Source organism: Patella vulgata, chromosome 4 (assembly GCF_932274485.2).
Source record: "Patella vulgata chromosome 4, xgPatVulg1.2, whole genome shotgun sequence".
In the NCBI taxonomy this organism is placed as follows: domain Eukaryota; kingdom Metazoa; phylum Mollusca; class Gastropoda; family Patellidae; genus Patella; species Patella vulgata.
Window position 1 is genome coordinate 85597221 of NC_065882.2, and position 20895 is coordinate 85618115.

Genomic DNA, 20895 nt, shown 5'->3' on the forward strand with positions numbered 1-20895 from the left:
TATTTCAACATCTACTGAACACTATATATTCAGCCTCTACACGCCAGTCCCATCCACGGATTTCCCTTTTAACGTTTTGCATGTACAATAGGCCTATTCTTAATTGCAGGTACCGTAATGATCCAGAATCTGAATCCTCATAGAAATTTCAATTTTATTTGTATGACATGCTTACAATCAGTAGAGAATTTTGGCGGCGGTACTGAAACGTCACTATTCGACTCGTTCTTACATTTCCTACCCATGGTGATAATATAATTTGAAATAAAATAATAATATACAATCGGGAAAACCTGTATATTTTATATGCGGTATGAAACCACGGTAGGCCTAAATGAAATTCAATTACCAATGCGCGTATTCTTATTTCCTAATTTCTACTTTTCGAGTTGCATTTTGGCTTGGTGTGTGTGTTGGCGCCTTCTTACTGACACCAATAAATACAAAAATATGACTAAGTCGAAAATAAGAAATTAGGAAAAAAACGAGGGGCGCTATTATCGGTGTGTTATTTCTTAATTTCCTTTTTTCAAGTTGATTTTGGCTTGTATAGCGTGTTGTCGCCTCACATTTTGTCGTAACTTCTACTTTTCGACTTTTCGACTTTCGCGTTTTGAAGAGGCGAAAAGTAGAAATTATGAATGGTAGTTATAGGCTGCGAAACGACCCAGAAAAGTAGAACGTTGAATCATATTTAGACTACTGTAAAGGGAAACAACTCTTGTTTTTGTTCGCCACCGATTACCGTTCGATACTCGCTCTAATGTTAATTCTCATCTTTTTGGTTTTGCTGGCTCGAACATTTTCCCAGATTACTGGCCGGTTTCTATCACGGGTGAGGTAACTTGGGGCAACGTGTCTTGTCCAAAAGCTTGTGTGGATATTTGGAGAATCAAGTTGTACACGAACTGGAAGTAACTTACTTAAAGATACATTATGGGAGATTAGATAAAGAGCTGGCAGTTCTCACTATAGTAGTTAAAAATTAGATACTGTAAAGTGAATTTGCTGAAAATTTCAGTCAAACTGATCCACTCTGAACCGAGAATTTAGCGATTGAATTTTCGGCCTAGCCTCGATCATCATTACTAAAGTCGGTACGATAAAAAACATAGTCTCGATTATCCAGTTTATAATTTAATCATGAATGAAAGTTGAGCAGCAAATCGGATCCTAATCCAGTAAATATCACAGGCTAGCGATGACATCGAGGGTTGATTTTGGTCTGGATAAGTTAATAAATGTCTAATTAATAGTTTATATAACATTCCAGGCCTAAAGAAAGACCTGGAATAGGCAGATTTAGCTCTTGCATAATGTATGTTTAATATGATTATTACAATGACGTCATTATTAATGTGACGTCATAATGTATGTTTAATGGGTCTAAAGGCGCATATTAAAGATGCATTATGTAAGAGCTAAATCTGCCTATTGCATAGGCAGGAAAACGTTAAACCTAGCTCCCAACACGCCGTACGTGCTACAACGGACAGTCTACGGGGGAAATAATAGTAAACACTTGCGTGAGACTTACGCATCACTTGCATGTGTTCGTCACCGTAGAAGATCGCATAGTAACCATAGAGACTTATGATCCTGCACATACCAAATTTTCACTCGGCTTCTTGCGGCGGATCTGCGAGTTACCAAACCCTACGACCCATGCGTGTCAAAAGACACACGGTGAGTTGTGAGGTAGGCTGTAGGTAAATTTTATGTTGCAGGAGAATTGTATATGATGTAGAGACATGACCTATTAAGGGTGACAAATGAAATGAAATGAAATGGGGTTTAACGTGCTACTGTTTTGCTCCAAACTGGGATAATGAAGACGGGCATACGCCATAAAGTGTGCTCTGAGGGAAATGAAATGAAATGAAATGGAGTTTAACGTCCTACTGTTCGTGCTCTGAGGGAAATTTTACCCGGATAGCGGTACTACGGCCTACTCTTATATCAAATTCCAACTGTCAAGGGATATTTTACGTGCACGCCAATGTGTACACGGGATCTCGGTTTTTCGTCCCATCCGAACGACTAGACAACTGTCCTTGTCAGGCCCTCCGTCCTGCATTACTGACAAGGAACTACGCCGAAAAATCTGGATGAACTTTGTCGGCCAATGCAGGGATCAGACACCCGACCTCCAGGCTAGCGAGCCAGCGTCTTACCCACTTAGCCACCATGAGCCCCATTAAGAGTGATAGAATACCACAATATGTTCCCTGGATTCATTGTCTTGATATAATACTGTTGTGTTTGAGTTTCTTGTCCGTGCGTTTATCTGGTGGGTTTCTGTTTGTGCGTCGTGCTGTCCTCCTGCATGTACTTAAAAAGGGATAGGCCACTCTAATACGTCAGATTCTTTCCTACGTCATTCCTTTTGGTAAGGTTTTCGTTGTTCACCCGAGTCACTCGAGTCGACACCAGACCGTTCGCGTTTTGAATCGAGTTGGTCACATGACGGACTCGAGTCGCATCACGTGACTAACCCGTTTACTCCCCGTTGAGCGGAAAGTAAAAGGGTTTGTCACGTGACAAAATGGCGTCCTATACGCAAAAAAACCTATCTCTCGATCACATACTGACGTCGTAGCTGTTTTGATGCCATGTGACTACTCGGACCGTCCGGGATGTTTCACCCGGGTAAATTCGGCAATGGAGTCGACTCGAGTGACGCGAGTAAACGACGAAAACCTTACCTAAAACTATGTAAGATTATCCACGTGACATATAGGTTATCCAGTGTCGGTACGTTCTGTGTCTGGAGAAACGAAATAGGGTTTAACGTCCTACTGTTCTGCACCGACTGGGCTAATGAAGACGGGATGCAGTGTGCTATGGGGGAATGTTTACCCGGACAGCGGTGCTACGGCCTACTGTGTCTGGAGACGGGAATAAATAAATGTAAGTCACAGAGACGACCATAGCCCAGCAATGGATTACCCAACCGTAATATTTTATACCAACTAATACAACAAACAAAAAAAAAAAACGTGTGGTATACAATCAATCTGATTAAGACACAGATCCTATTTCGTTTCGTTTTTATAGTTCAAAATTTCGTTTTTACTTGTCTTTACTACACTAGGATCTGGAAGAGTTGTTATTTAACTCGTGTTCTGCTTCAAATGAGGGGTCAGCCAATCAAATGGTCTGTCGAATCGAGCGTTTGACGTTTTTTGCGCGGAACTGTGGGCAGACATTAGCGGCAATAGAAATCAAAACAAAGCAAAAGTAGATAAAAAAATACATGGCGGTCGCTAATTGGTTAATCGAATGACTGACGTAATCGGGTCAAATGTCGCTTGCTTTGTACCTGACGTCATAGAACGTGAACTCCCACTATAACTTGTTAGATCTACATGTAGTGTAGGCCATCGAAAGTATAAAAAACGAAACGAAATATAGATCTATATTTTAATTAGATTGGTATACAATGCCAGAAGTGGTATCAAGTGTTTCAAGTGAGTACACATATCCTACATTGCGGTGAAGTTACTCGATAAACAGTAACCTCGGGAAAATAGCCACAAGATAGAAACATAGAGATCTAAACACAAACTAGGTTATTTCGGGACTAACCTACGGTACAAATTTATTTCAACAATTCCCTTCTGTGTAGGTGTTTTTAGTAGAGGGGAGGGGCGGGGGACACGGGGGACCCGGAGAACACCCACGAAATCGGACAGACGACCTCTCCTGTAGACTATATTAGGATAAAATAAATAAAACAATTTACACTTTTATTATTTACATTATTACGATGCTTCGGCTGAATGCTCAATCTGGTTAAAACACAGATCCTATTTCGTTTCGTTTTTATAGTTCAAAATTTGGTTTTACTTGTCTTTACAACACTTTGATCTGGAAGAGTTGTTATCATTGACGTGTTCTGGATGATGTGAAGGATTAGCCAATGAAACGGCCTGTTACGGCGAGCTTTTGGCGTGAGGTGTACGGAACTGAGAGTAATTCACTAGAAACACCAATGCGGATTGGTTAATAAAATGTCTGACGTCATAGGGTCAAAAGGCGCTCGTGTGACCTCTGACGCGACCTCCCAAAACAACTGGTCAGATCTTCATGTAGTGTAGGTTGGTCTGTGACAGTATAAAAAACGAAACGAAATATAGATATGTATTTTAATCAGATTGGTGTATGCTGTATCTATGCAAATTACATTTGTCCGATATAATACCGGTTTCGCAAATCTTTATATTTACCTATTAACGAATGGTCATAGGGTATTACCTTCCTTGAAAGACAACTCTTCGGGGGAGGGGGAGGGGGGTGCTCGACTGTCAGTCCACAACGTTCCGAATTGATAGAATTGCAATCTTGTGACGCGGAATTCAGTCCTGTCACAGTTCTGTCAGTCCCGACGACGGAGGTGGTGTGAGTAGAATCGTGACGTAATTAAACCTAATGAACATGTTTCAGCTTTCATGGTTGGTTGAGATATGCGTGTTCTAGTCCCAAATCCCATTTTCATACGATTGTCACTATTTTGGGGTATGGGAATTCAATTCCGGAACGTTCAATCGAGCATACCATTCATGATCTAAAACTCGTCAAGATCAGTAAACAAAAGCGAGTAAGCAATGGCGGGTGAACTGAAAGTCGTAAAGAAGCACCCGGTTTTAAATCTTCCAATCCTTGATTAATATGCCAAAATTACTTCCACGTCTTCCCGGAAGTCCATATCTGTTTGTTTTAAATTATACAAATCCACGTCGGCCATTTTATCTTCTTGTTTGTTTCATTCTCGTTTTTATTTATTAAAACAAAAATTTAGATCCAGGAAAAACAGATAACAAATGAGAATGGTGTTAACACACCGTAGTTAGTATCACTTTACAAGCGTCTATTCCACGTCATACATGACGTCATCATGACGAACCTTGAAACTTCTTTTCCATTAGAACACCTTGATGTTCCCGCGCTTTTAATCTGAGAGCAGCAATGCTGGAATTTCGAGGATCGGAATCATGATTTTTGCTGAGAGATAGCGGACCAAAAACACTCATCATATTGGCGGCAAGTTGGTCGTTCTGACATGATTTAGCCGTTAAAGGATTAAATACGCCAGCGAAAGCATTGGCTTGGGAGCTGGCGGGAAAACCTGGTGGGAAGAAACTTGAGTATGACGTCACTGCCGGTGATGCAAATGCTTGCGGCAAGGCATTGAATCCCTGCGCAGTTGAGATCGGGGTTTGTAATGAAGCAGAGAGAGTAACGGCGTTTACCATTGGTGGGGTTAACCATGGATCCATTGGGAGGCTAGATCCTAAGGGGTTTGATAGGGTTTTAGCAACAGTGGGTAGGGTATACGTCTCAGAACATTTGCCGACATCCAACTTCTCCTGGCGTCGCCATTTTGCTCTTCTGTTTTGGAACCAAACCTGAAATGATAAAACGACATATGTCATGAAGAATACATGAAGAATTTGTGTAGGGAGCGTTAAATTTGTAGTAAACAAGAAGCAGAATTTACCTCTTCCAGAAAAAAATTGAAATGAAATGAAATGGGCTTTATGTTGCAGGCGATTTTACAGAAAGAAGTGGAACTAAGTGGGCTAACCAACTACTACTAGCGATTGGGCCGAGCTTCGCAACCAGAAAAAGATAAGAGGTGCATTCGGCTCCGAAAATATGCGAAAACTTGTCCTAAAGTTAGGGGTGTCACCGTCACAGCATCATAAACTGTTAGACTTTCTAAATTAAAATGATTAACAATCTGATCCAAACACAGATCCTATTTCGTGGGGTATTTCTAGTGAGAGAAGGCGTCCTATCCCCACGCCACGTGCTCACACCAGGATCGAAAGCACGACCGCAAGTTAGAGCTCGAAGCACGACACTCTAGACCACTAGGTCACCCCCCCCCCCCCTATGATTATATCCAAGAAGAAAGGTATTTTATATAAGTAAAGTGATCAAGGGAAATAACTCTAAAAGTAATCCTTGGAAAAATTATGTCTGTATATTTGTAGGGCCAAAGCTATTTTTAGTCTTCCTCTCCCTTTTCCTTTTTCCCCCTTTTGCATGGCGATTTTTGTTGACTTTTTGGTGTAGAATCGAGGAAAAGGGTTTGAATATACATTTTCTGCCAGGTTTTGGTGAATATTCATAATTTTGATGCGGAAGGATACAAGAGTTGAGAGGTTGGAAAGGTTGAAATGTAGGGCCTGAAATTGCATGTTTACTTGTCTCTACTTCCAGCTTGTGTATCTCAAGTTTTTCATGAAGAACCTCATACGTGCTTTTGGGCAAGTGGTTGCCACATGTTGCTCCATCTGTGGTAGAAAGCGTTCTACCCAACGAAAATTTGGGAAAAAGTTAGAGCCGGTCTAAGATACGAGAATTAACATAGGAGTCAATGGGGAAATCTTTAGTGATCTGTGTCCGTATGGTGAATATGTAGGACGGTCGTGTTATAAACGATATGAATAGATTTCTCATCGTTTGATAGTAACGATATGACGTTAAGCATGACGAGAGGGGTCGCCTTGAGTTGTCAAGTTATCAACTCTATAAAATCTAGTCAATATCATTTTACACAATAATAGGCCTACACATTTAGTTACAGCCTAAAGGGACATTCCATTCAACAATAGGCCTTCACATTTAGTTACAATCTAAAGGGACAATCTATTCAGCAATAGGGGAACACATTTAGTTACAGTATGAAGGAGCATTCCATTCAGCAATAGGCCTACACATTTAGTTACAGTCTAAAGGGACATTACAGTCAATATACAAAATACATTCACGTTTTAATTGAAGGAACACTTCATGCAATATTCAATAAACATTCTTGTTCAATTTAAGGGGCATTTCATTCAATATGCAATATACATTTATATTTTAATTGTAGGGGAATATTTCATGTAATGTACATTCAGGCTTGTATTGCAGGAACAAAGTTAGGCCTAATTACCTTAACCGTCATTCCAAATGCATACTTCGTAATCGTAATCTAAAGGTACTTTTGGTTACTTTCTAAAAGGGTTGAATTTAATTTATATCTAGTTACAATAGGACAAACATTTACTTTCATTACAAGTATTTTTTATCTTTCTGATCAAGATGGTGAAAACCGATTCTAGTCTCTTCTAACTTGTTGGCTCACTAATCATTAGGTCTCAAGTTCGAACACGGTCTTGGTCGGGACAGTTGGTGTCGAGTGGACGTTAGCCCCCCACCCCAACCACTCTCCCTCTCTCTCTCTCCCTCTCTCTCTCTCTTTCGAACATGGTCTTGGCCGGGACAGTTTGTGTCGAGTGGACGTTAAATCCCCCTCTCTCTCTCCCCCTCTTCATCTCTCCCTCTCTCTCTCAAACACGGTCTTGGCCGTGACAGTTGGTGTCGAGTGGACGTTAACACCCCTCCCTTTCTCTCTCTCTCCCTCTCTCTCTCTCTCTCTCTCTCTCGAACACGGTCTTGGCCGGGACAGTTGGTGTCGAGTTGACGTTAACACCCCTCCCTTTCTCTCTCTCCCTCTCTCTCTCTCTCTTTCGAACATGGTCTTGGCCGGGACAGTTTGTGTCGAGTGGACGTTAAATCCCCCCTCTCTCTCTCCCCTCTTCATCTCTCCCTCTCTCTCTCAAACACGGCCTTGGCCGTGACAGTTGGTGTCGAGTGGACGTTAAATCCCCCTCTCTCTCTCACTCTCTCTCTCCCTCTCCCTCTTCATCTCTCTCTCTCTCTCTCTCGAACACGGTCTTGGCCGGGAGAGTTTTCCCTTGTCAATGGTGTATGACGGAGGATCTAGACTAGCAAGGAGCAGTGTCTGGTCGTTTGTATGGGACGAAAAAAGAAAGCCCCTTTTACACACTGGCGTGCACGTAAAAGAGGCATTAACAGTTGAAATTCTAGAAGGCGGTAAAACAGCTGTCCGGTCAAAATTTACTCATAGCACACTGCATGGTGTATACCCGTCTTCCTTAGGACAGATAGACGATTAACGTCCATTCGACACAAACTAGGTCATTTCAGGACTAACATATGGTTCAATTTTGACTCAATGACAGACCTTGCTATCTAAACCCCACGTCATAGCCCATTAGGCCACCCAACAACCCCCGCCAGATAGCCAAGTGTGATTTTATCCACGACAAGTTATCAACTGGCTGAGTGACAACGTATAAAGAGTATTCACACCGTGTCTAATCGTATTAAATACATATTACACCACACTAAAAGACACGAAGAAAAGGGGGAAGAACTCTAGTAATTTGATAATTGCTCACTGAAGCTAACTTGATTTAATTTGCCAACCTTCAAAAGGATTAAGCGTCAACGTCCAACAAATTTATTTGCTTAACTGATTTAGGGTTAGAAAATGAGGGGTTTTGTCTGCCAGTTAGATGTTTGAATGAGTTGTAAATGAGTTTAAATGGGTGTTTTTCGTTAATTATGGGTTAGAAACCACGTTGTGAGCTAGAAGACACACCTAAAGCCTAGCCACATGCTCCATTTTATCCATTCTCGTCTCTCAGTGTCGCCATGGACCCTATTATGGTATGATCATTGGGTTTGTCATTTCGATTCCCCGGTTGCATGTGACAAGGTCGCCCGTCTAACCTCGTGGGTTTTCTCCGGGTCCACCGGTTTCCCTCCACTGCTAAAGACCCATACGAGCAAGCGAATTATTGAAATAAAATTGAACCATATGTTAGTCACGAAATGACCTGGTTTGTGTCCAGTGGACGTTAAACCCCATTCCTCTCTCTCTCTTTAAAATCGTATTACCCCAAAACATTTACGACTACGTTAGGATACGTGTGTTCCACTGTCGTCGCAGTAAAGATTGAATTACATCAAATACAAACCTGTTTTGATTGTTTTAAAAAAACCGATGTGACGTCATTCATGCCCACTAGTCTGACGTCATCTAATGAAATACAGTGGGATGTTCCTTAATTATAGAAACAGGCGTCACATCAAATTCACCAAACAAACCCAATATCGTTTACCCCATAATGTCATTTAAACTTAGCAAGTCTAGAATTCAACATATCTCTCAACAAAAATTAAACGCGAAAATTAGCTCATCATCATCCCGCGCCTTTTGTAGAAAAAGAAAGTTGGCGGAACCGTCGCTGTCCGAGCAAAAGTTTCCTATCTCACATTACGCTCGTCATAAACAATGTCGTTTCTGGACTAACATCGTATAAGTTTATAGTTCAGTTAATCGCATGCGCTTATGAGTCTTTAGCAGTAGGTGGGGGGGGGGGGGGTCCGGAGGAACCCACGAGGTTCGGCAGCTGACTCAACGATAGACCAGGCACCTAGTTCACAAAGCATTCTCAGACTTAAATCAAGAATTTACTCAACTTTAAATCACTTTTTATGAGAAATATCTTTTGATCCAGAAACACAAAACTTTGTACATAGTTTCTTATTAATGTATTTGATATATTAAAACAACAAAAGTTTTATAAAGGGCTATATTTTAGTTAAAATAAGGCGAACAATTTTGAGTCAATTATTAACTTAAAGATACATTATGGGAGATAAGATAAAGAGATGGCAGTTCTCGCTATAATGGTTAAAAACTAGATAGTGTAAAGGTAATTTGCTGAAAATTTCAGTCAAATTGATCCACTATGAGCCGAGAAAGAAGCCGGTGAAATTTTTGCATAGTCTCGGTTATCATTACTAAAATCATTAATATAAACAGCATAGTCTAGATTATCCACTTTTTCTGATTTAATTATCTTTGGCCGTTAGCGGCATATAGGAATCTAATCCAGCCTACATCGAAGGCTAGCCTTGACATCGAGAGTTTATTATGGTCTGGATAAGTTAATTAATGTCTAATTGATAATTTAGATAACATTTCAGGCCTAAAGAAAGACTTGTAATAAGCAGATTTTGCTCTTGCATAATGCATGTTTAAACATGTTTAATACATTGACGTCATTATTAATGTGACGTCATAATTTATGTTTAATTATGATTAATACAATGACGTCATTATTAATGTGACGTCATAATGTATGTTTAAGTCTGAGAATGTTTTGTGAACTCAGGAGGTGTCCTTTATATATAGGTCGGGGGATGGGTGGCCGAATGGTTAGTACGTGCGATCTGTATCATACGGTCTGTCATTGAGTCAACTGGCGTGTTTTCGATTCCCCGGTTGTACGTGTCAAGGAGTCGTGTCGCCTGTCCAGCCTCGTGGGTTTTCTTCGGGTCCTCCGGTTTCCTCCCACTGCTAAAGACCCCTACGCGCAAGCGAATTATTGAAATAAAATTCAACCATGTGTTAGTCCCAAAATGACCTAGTTTGTGTCGAGTGGACGTTAAACCCCATTTCTCTCTCTCTCTCTCTCTCTTATATACAGGTGCACGAAAGAAAACAACAAGTCTTTTACCACGGCAACGGCAATCGACTGAATCAGTTTGGTATAGATAAAAATGAAATGAAATGGGGTTTAACGTCCTTCTGTTCTGCTCCGACTGGAATAATGAAGATGGGCAAACGCCATACAGTGTGCTATGAGGCAAATTTTTCCCGGACCGCGGTACTATGGCCTACTCTTATATCGAACTCCAACTGCCAAAGGATTTTTTTACGTGAACGCCAATATGTACACGGGACCTCCTCGGTTTTTCGTCTTATCCGAACGACTAGACAGCTGTCCTTATCAGCCCCCCCCCCCCCTGTGTCCTGCATCACTGACAAGGGATCGTTATAGATAACCAGGCTAAAACTAATCTTTAAAATGGTACATAAATACTCTGATGTTGCCAGTCGGTTTAATATTGAAATGGGCATTATAGAAGATTAGATAAAGAGCTGGCAGTTCTCACAATAATAGTTAAAAACAATAGATAATGTAGAGAGAATATGCTGACAATTACAGTCAAATTGATCCACTCTGAACCGAGTGTTTACAGATCGAATTTTAGGCCTAGCCTCAATCATCATTACTAAAGTCGCTACGATAAAAAGCATAGTCTCGATTATTCAATTTTGGATTTAATCATCAATGAGCGTTGAGCAGCAGATCGGATTCAAATCCAGTGAAAATCCGACACATAAGATGGCATCAAGGGTTGATTAAGGCCTTTTCATGTTAATAAATGTCTAATTAATAGTTTATATAACATTTCAGGCCTAAAGAAAGACCTGCAATAGGCAGATTTAGCTCTTGCATAATGTATGTTTGATAATAATTGCTATTTTAAAGTCATTACCTGTACTCTAACTTCCGGTAGGTTTATTTTAATGGCCAGTTCTTCTCGACTATAAACATCGGGATAATGTGATTTTTCAAAAGCTCTTTCTAATTCGTGTAGTTGATATGTCGTGAACGTCGTCCTATTTCTACGATGCTTCTTCTTGTCGACGCCATCTGGATCATCTACGTCATCATCTTGAAGATCACAACTGTCATGGCCGTCTTCTTCATCGCGTAATAAATGAAGATCTGTAAAATAAGATTATGTTTTTAGCGCTTATCTTATTTATTAACTTTAAATAAGGAACATTTGAATTGGCTGGTGTAGACCCAGTGTACATACACCCCTTTATGAACGATACCCATCACTTTATATTCAGATGGGGGGGGGGGGAGTGGATGGCCGAATGGTTAGCACGTGCGTGCTGTATCATAAAGCCTGTCATTGATTCAACTGGCGTGGTTTCGAATCCCCGGTTGTACGTGACAAGGAGTAGGGTCGCCTGTCCAACCTCGTGGGTTTTCTCCGGGTCCTCCGGTTTCCTCCCACAGCTAAAGACCCCTACGCGCAAGCTAATTTTTGAAATAAAATTAAACCACATGTTTTTCCCGAAATGGCCTAGTTTGTGTCGAGTGGACGTTAAACCCCATTTCTCTCTATATATATATTCAGATGGGGACACAGAAAAGAGGGGTTTCAATTCCACGCGGTCTATAGCAGCGGGCTTCGAAAGCACGTCGCTTAACTTATTGACAGACCTTGTGTTCTAAACCGTATGGTTAGACCGCTCGGCCACCTACCCACAACACCCAGCAACTAACAGAGGACCTCAAGCTAGCTACTTTAACAAGAAAGAGAGAGAGAGAGAGAGAGGGGGGAGAGAGAGATGGGGTAATGTCCATTCGACACAAACTAGGCCCTTTCGGGACTAACATATGGTTTAATTTTACTTCAATAATTCGCTTGCGCGTAGGGGTCTTTGACAGTGTGAGGAAAACCCATGAGCTTGGACAGGCGACGCTACTCCTTGTCGCGTACAACCGGGGAATCGAAACCACACCAGTAGACTCAATGACAGACCTTATGATACAACGTGCGCGCGCTAACTATTCGGCCAACCATCCCCACTCTAGATAAATAAAATGAAAGTGCGTATGGGTGTATGTGAGCGTGTATGTTCGCCCGTCACACTCCGTCACAGCGGCCCACTCCCACATATGTGGTATCAAATTAATCAGCATAATCCCGTGAATGTTTTATCATTTATTAGTTTAAGACAATCAAAATGTATTTAACGGTTAACGGGGTGTAACTCTGTTTATAATTATGCTAATTAAGTTTAATAATAGTAACGGATGGTGTAAGCTACCGGAAAAGCGAGCAAGAAAGGAAGATTGGGCCCCGGATGAAACCATATTTTATTCAGCAATTGAACGGGAATGGAAATGAAACGAAATGAAATGTGGTTTAACGTCCTACTGTTCTGCTCCGACTGGGCTAATGGAGACGGGGATTGAGGAACAGGCATGGCCTATATGATACAAGAATTAATATGGATATGACAAGGAAATAAGTGAGTAAGCAACAAAACAATAAAATGAATACTTGTTATACATATACTAATGTGCATTTTGTGCTGCATCATCCAAAGTCGTTTTTCCATGGTATACGGTATTTGGGTAGAATGTCAATTTGTTTCACATTTTTATTTTGCTTAGAAATGTGGAGTTTGGACGCAAGAGACAAATTCAGTAATGCTTTATCAAATGTTTTTAATCTAAACAAAACTTAGTCATACTTTTAATGTGTATACTTTCTTTTGGACATCAGTATATTTACACATAGGTTACCCAGTTGTTCATGTTCGTTTTTTGATATGATGATAGATCTTACACTGAAATGGTTATCCAAATAAAATATCTCGTTCTAGTAAAACATCCTGCTGAATTTGTTGATTCATACATAAAGTTATTGTACAATATTTTCCCGGCGCCTTTCTTTCCTGAAAACCCAGGAACAATGCATACAGCGACCTCTTTAATGGCTATAACAGTCTGGTATTCTCCCATCATTTCGAACGACTTAACAAATCCTGTTTCAGTTATAATTCTCTCTGCGTGAAATTAATTTCTAATTACTCCTTAAATGCAATCTTATAGACACTTATCGAATTTTGTTCATAATCAGAGAAAAAATGGCGAACCAAATTAGAACGTCCTTTTGTGCTGGAAAAAACGTAAATTGATTCGTTTTCCTTTTATACCAATCAGCTGACATGTTAATCGAGCCTATTGTAATAAATTAATCGAGTCTATTGTACTATAATATTAATATAATCTATTATGCACCGTTAATGTAAAATAGTAAATGATTATGAATATTCGAATTTTTATGAAGACATATTGAAAGGACGCGCCGTCAACTCTGAAGTTTATTATTGTCATACGGGAGATATTTATTTACGTGTTTACATTAATGGCGACATTCGTGGCTCTTGAGATAACTTGAAATAACTATCCTAATTTATCTATTTTCCTCAGTAATTACTTCTATAAATGTTTAGATTGAAGTAAATAGACTAATACATTAAACTTTTTTTATCATCAGAATTAATTTCGGTTTAGTCGAACACCTTATAATTACACGCTATTCAACGAATCCACTCATTGAGCACCATCACAAAGCGACCTCTATTTGATTACCGCCCCTGTCTTTTACTCCGGCACTCACTCACCGTAACCTGATCCTTGGTATAGATCGTAGCGCCGCCTACCGGCCCCCCCGCCCCGATCTTCATGACAGACCCGCCAGCTAAATGATCGTCATTGTGTTGTATACATCTCTCAGAACGAGAACAGCTTTAAGGAATTACTGTGCCATGAAATTTACGTTTATACTATTATCTGTCCTCATCTAATTTAATCAACGTGGCGACAATAGACCCACGAGAGAAATAATATTACGAGTATATGAAACTCAGCGGTCGGCCTTTCTTACCTAAATGGTTCACATCTGAAACCAAGCCTATCAACATTAGAGCAAATTATTTGAAGTTTAGCTACTTGTCAGCAGTGATAATGATGCACACGGGGTTGTCAATTAATGTAACTCTAAAAATACAACATGCGCCGACACAGGGTCCCTGTCAACGTCTACCCTAGCGAGTCCTTCATCTGAGCAGAATTACCCCCGGGGCGATCTCCAAGCTCCCACTCTGTGGAAATTACATTTTTCTTTAGAATTCTAATAAATTCATATCCAGTCTTCTAGAATAGGGGTAATTAGGGTTTTTATAATGCAGCAATGACAGGCCTGTGTTAGTTGAGTTTTTTTGTTAAAATTATTTGAAGACTGTCGTTTTACAGCCTACACCTGCAGCCTGAAGAATAAAACATGAGTCAATAACCATCGCAAAATATCTTCCCGGGTCTCACAAATATCTTCCCTGGTCTCACAAAACATTGTCTAGTCTCACAAAACATCTTCCCTGGTCTCTGGTCTCAAAAACATCTTCTGATCTCACAAAACAGTTTCTCTGCTCACAAAAGATCTTCTGTGATATTACTTTAATTCACGATTCACAATTTAATGATATAACGTTTTACTTGTGAGACTGTAGCCAATATCGTTATCCAGTGCATTATGTAAGATTTAGATAAAGAACTAGCCATTCTTGCTATAATAATTCGAAAATAGATAATGTGAAATGAATAATTTGAAAATTTCATTCAAATTACTCTATTGCGAGCGAAGATATTAGCCTTTGAAGGTTTGACAAGACGTGTGCAATAATTTCAATCCCCGTACCGGTTGTTCAAAGCTACGTCTCGCTCCTCTATTTTTAAATTAAATCAAAATATGGCTGAACAGTTCTAATATATTTAATATCGGATAAATCCGATGCCTTTGATTATGGCCTGGATCAGTTAATTAATGTCTAGTTAATAATTTAGATAACATTTCAGGCCTAAAGAAAGACCCGCAATATACAGATTTAACTCTTGTATAAAGTATGTTAAATATGATTAATACAATGACGTCATTATTAATGTGACGTCATAATGTATGTTTAAGCTATAGATAACCAATAACCATGGAATAATTAAGTCTTATGATCATTTTTATTAATCTAGTGATCCCCCCCCCCCCGCCGATTTACTTGTTTATATCTTGAACAGTTTCGTGTATTAACGGATGTTTTGTAAGTCTCACTATCATTTTGTCAAATTCTCTTACATTTTAGGAGCCACGGTGGCTAAGTGGGTAAAACGCTGGCTCGCTAGCCGGGATGTCGCGTGATTAATCCCTGCCTTGGCAGAGAAAGTTCATCGGGTTTTTCCGACGTCGTTTCCCCTTGCCAGTGGTGCAGGACGGAGGGCCTGATAAGGACAACTGTCTAGTCGTAGTCGTTCGGATGTGACGAAAAACCGAGGCCCCCGTGTATACAGTGGCGTGCACGTAAAAGGTCCCTTGGCAGTTAGAATTCGATATAAGAGTAGGCGATAGTGACGCTGCCCGGGGAAAATTTTCATTAGCCCAGTATAGGAGCAGAACAGTAGGAGGTTAAAACTCCATTTTTCCAATTCTCTAACATTTTGACAGTAAAATATCATTGACGAAATCTAAATACAGACTGATATGTTTCCCCCTTCATATAAAATAAAAAAAAATCTATTACAGTGATTCACAAACTAGTTGTATTTTGCCGTTTTATATTTGGAGTCAATCTCATCCATTCACCAAGTTATTTCGAGACAAAGATAAGTACTTGAATCTCTAGAACTAATTATCTCCGTGATGTCCACTCAAAACCACAGTCGATTACTAACTGATCTAATAAAGACGTCATTAACAGAACAAAGACATTATAAACACGTGGTCATTCCGCCATATTGAACACGTGCCATATCGTTCTACTTCCGTTCTAAACGTGCTTCTGGTAATTACCTCCCTTGAAACTGATACATTTAATACTCGTAGCACTTTAAGACATGCAGTTGATTATCGATTTTATAAGGATGGGAACATCAAATCAAAAGAAAAGCTAATTAAGTGTGTTTTTATATCGCATTGACGAACAACATGAGCGAGAAAGCTAATATAACATATTTAAAGGGGCATTAGCTAAGATTTGATAAAGAGCTGCCAGTTCCCACTATAATAGTTAAAAACTAGATAATGTAAAGGGAATATGCTGACAATTTCTGTCAAATTGCTTCACTCTAAACTGAAAAATTAGCGTTTGAATGTTAGCCCTAGCCCCGACCATCATTACTAAACTAAAATCGATACGATAAAAAAACATATTCTCGATTATTCATTTTTGGATTTAATTATCAATAAGAATTGAGCAACAAATCTTATTCAAATCCAGTGAAAATCCAACACATGAGAAGGTACCGAGAGTTGATTATGGTCTTGTCATGTTAATAAACGTCTAATTATTAATTTAGATAACATTTCAGACCTAAAGAAAGACCTGCAATAGGCAGATTTAGCTCTTGCATATTGTACATTTTTAAAGGAGCTAAATCTCTCGTAATATTATCAATAATATTCGAAATTGAAAACGCGCCCTAGAATTCAATATTGGTGCATTTCTATGAATACTGGTGTTGTTGTTTTACTCGGAAAATATGGAATCCCAATACTTAATATAGAGCGAAGCTCTAAAGCATCGCGCGAAGCGCGGTGCTTGAGCAAAGCTCTTTTCCGGTAACACAGGAGCGTAATTGAAAATGTCACCCACAGACTGTTGATTAAAAAAAAAATTCAGACAGGAACCGGATACACTGGGGAAAACAGGCAATGCGCATGTCTGTCAATGCGCATGTCAGCGCATGTCAACTTACCAAATCTCGCCCAAGCGAGATTTTGGGTCTCTAAGAAATATTTCTATGACGCGTCGAATAAATGACGTCAGATAATTTTGACGTCAATGAAAATCCTCACACCTTTTTGTTCTTTTTTCAATTGGGGAAACTTTATTATGAAGGTTTTATTTGACAACAATCACATCAGCTTCGCTCTACTCAGGCAAGGCCTGTTACATATTATAGAGCGAAGCGGTGCTTGAGCAAAGCTCTTTTCCGGTAACACAGGAGCGTAACTGAAATTGTCACCCACAGACTGTTGATTAAAAAAAAATCCAGACCGGAACCGGATACACTGGGCAAAACAGGCAATGCGCATGTCAACTTACCAAATCTCGCCCAAGCGAGATTACGCGCCTCAGAGAACTATTTCTATGACGCGTCTTATCAATGACGTCACATATTTTTGACGTCAATGAAAATAATTCTCACACTTTTTTGTTCTTTTTTAAAAAACAAAATTAATGTATACAATTTAGATCTAAATGAAAATCAATTTGGAAAAACTAAATTATTTAACATTTTTTGTATCACTTGAGAAAATTAATTATGAAGGTTTTATATTTGACAATAATCAGCTTCGCTCTACTCAGGCAATGCCTGTTACATATTAATTAAGACACAATATTGTACTCATTGTTTCAAAAGCCACAAAAACAAAACATATCCCAGAAGTCAATGCGGAAGTAATTTAAAATGGCAGATATACAGACGACAAAATAATTTTTAAAAACGTGTAGAATAAACTAAGCAGGCGTACGACTGCCGTTCAATTTAAATTGTTTCCGTATTTCACCGAACATAATTGATTAGAAATTACTAAGTTAAAGAAATGCGTTATAATCGTACCGTCATATTATAGTGTAAAATAAGAACACGATTACAGTTGATTACTGGGTGACGTTTCTTCAGATTAGGCTTTTATTGTCTTTATTACTAAGACACATTTAGACCAGGCTTCTTTGTTCTTTAAACACGAGGGCTTTTGGGTGGCCGAATGGTTAACGCGTGAGTGTTTGATAATAAGGTCTGCCATGTGTATGTAAACAGAAATGAAATGGGGTTTAACGTCCTACTGTTCTGCTCAGAACTGGGCTAATGAAGACGGGCATACGCCATACAGTGTGCTATGAGGTAAATTTTGCCCAGACAGCGGCACTACGGCCTACTCTTATATCGAATTCCAACTGTCAAGGGATCTTTTACGTGCACGCCAATGTGTACACGGGACAGCTGTCCTTGCCAGGCCCTCCGTCCTGCATCACTGACAAGGGAGAACCACGCCGGAAAATCGGGATGAACTTTCTCGGCCAATGCAGGGATCGAACACCCGACCTCCAAGCTAGCGAGCCAGCGTCTTACTCACTTAGCCAACGTGATCCCCGTGTATGTAAACAAGCATAACAACAATCAACTTAATGATGACCCGGCGTGGTTCCCCCCCCCACCCCTCCACCACCATTTGTCAGTGGCATAGGACAGAGGGCCTGGAAAGTCGTTCGGAAGGGACGAAAAACCGAGATCCCGCGTACACTTTGGCGTACACGTTAACGATCCCTTGACAGTTGGAATTCGATATAAGAGTAGGCTGTAGTGTAGCTGTCCGGGCAAAATGTCCCTCATAGCACTCTGTATGCTGTATGTCCATCTTCATTGGCCGAGTTCAGAGCAGAACAGTAGGACGTTAAACCCCATTTCATATCGTTCAATGATGACCAATGAGAGTGATGTTTGTTTATGATATTATATCATTACTTGATAATGACCGGAGAAGCCTGTAGCTCAGTAATAAACAGTATTTGTATTCCATAAAAGTGTGTCAATGTATTTCCAGTTCAATTACTAAACACCATTGAGACCATTTGTAATTAAGTATTTTGAATAATTACATATTCTAGTACTATTTTACATCCAGAGACAACCATACCTGACAACAGAAACATAACACCACCGTGCTTGACAACAGAGACAGACATACCTGACAACAGAGACAATCCTACATGACAACAGAGACATAACACCACTGAGACAACGATACCCGACAACAGAGACATAACACCACCGAGACGACCATACCCGACAACAGAGACATAATGCCACCGTGCTTGACAACAGAGACGGCTATACCTGACAACAGAGACAATCCTACATGACAACAGAGACATAACATCACTGAGACAACGATACCTGACAACAGAGACATAACACCACCGAGACGACCATACCCGACAACAGGGACATAACACCACCGTGCTTGACAACAGTGACAGCCATATCTGACAACAGAGACAATCCTACATGACAACAGAGACAGCATATTTATTGATAAAAGAGACAACCATATTTGTTAGCAGAGGGTCCGCATATTTCCTCAGCTTTTCTCTAATGAACAATTTTTAACATTTCTCAACAACGTGAAATGGAGTCAACACAAATTATGAAATTACGGGACTAACACCTCAATTTCAATAATTTATGTTTTGTGTAGAGAGGTCTAGCTAGCAGTTAATGGAAACTGTGAGAAATCAGGAAGAAGAGCTTTTTGGTTCATTAAATCTGAAATTTACGGCTGTGTTTATATAGAATAGAATCTTTTTTTTTCTTTTTCTAAATATAATTATAACAAAATAAAAAGAATAAAATGGAATAATATATAGAAATAGAATCATTTTTATTAAATAGAATAAATTTATTTTAAAAAAATAGAATAAATTTATTTTAAAAAAATAGAATAAATTTATTTTAAAAAAATAGAATAAATTATGGAAAAATAGAATAAATTATGGAAAAATAGAATAAATTATGGAAAAATAGAATAAATTTATCAAAAAAATAGAATAAATTTATTAAAAAAATAGAATAAATTTATGAAAAAATAGAAACAAATTTATTTAAAAAAAATGGAATAAATTTATTAGAAAATTGAATGAATTTATTAAAAAATATATTATATTTTGAAAATAAAATAAAGGTATAAGAAAGTAGAATTGATCTCATGAATTAAAGTCTGGTACAAATTAATAATGAAATTGAAATAATTAAAATATATTGTTAGTTAAAGGTACAATGAACAACAATTAAAATCGTTGACAATTATCTAAAACTCATAAAATATATGCCATTTTCATAAAAATGAAATGGAATGGGGTTTAATGTCCTACTGTTTAGCACCGACTGGTCTAGTGAAGATGGGCATACACCATATAATGTGCTGTGAGATAATTTTTCTCCGGACATCGGCCCTACGGCCTACTCTTATTTCGAATTCCAACTAGTCAATATGTACACGGAACGACGTTTTTACGTCCCATCCGCACCCCCGTCCTTCAAGACTGAAAAGGCGAAACACAAGGGTCGAGACACAGGAATTCAAGGTTAGCGAGTCAACATGTTACTCACTGAGCCACCACGGCTCCCAGATTTTAATATCAAGATTGTTGTTATTAATATGTAATGAAGCACATCAGAGCAAAACAAGAGAGAGAGGGAGGGGGGAGTGTGTGTGTTTAGAGTCCACTTGCGCGTAGGGGTCTTTAGCAGTGGGGGAAACCGGAGACCCGGAGAGAGAGAGAGAGAGAGAGAGGGGGGGGGAGAGAGAGAGAGAGGGGGGGGAGAGAGAGAGAACTAAATGCCCACTCGACAAAAACGAGATCACTACGGGACTAATATATTTAATGGTTCAATTGTATTTTTATTTCCATTCACCAGGTCTTTGTGTTTTTATATTACGCTCGACAACAAAGCCTTGTAGTGTTTATTGTATCTTTAAATGATATCAGCTCATGATTTAACTAGAATGCGCGACAGGCCGTGTCGTCTATCA

At 39.3% G+C, this 20895-nt stretch overlaps 1 protein-coding gene across 1 annotated transcript; it reads right to left on the reverse strand.

Annotated features, from left to right (window-relative positions):
- Positions 1-3801: 3801 nt before the first annotated feature.
- Positions 3802-13952, reverse strand: LOC126818143 (retinal homeobox protein Rx1; the record flags this gene model as incomplete). Its single annotated transcript, XM_050545361.2, has 3 exons — positions 3802-5408; positions 11215-11447; positions 13934-13952. Coding segments are annotated over 3 exons (765 nt in total), but the record flags the coding sequence as incomplete, so codon positions are not given.
- Positions 13953-20895: the final 6943 nt, after the last annotated feature.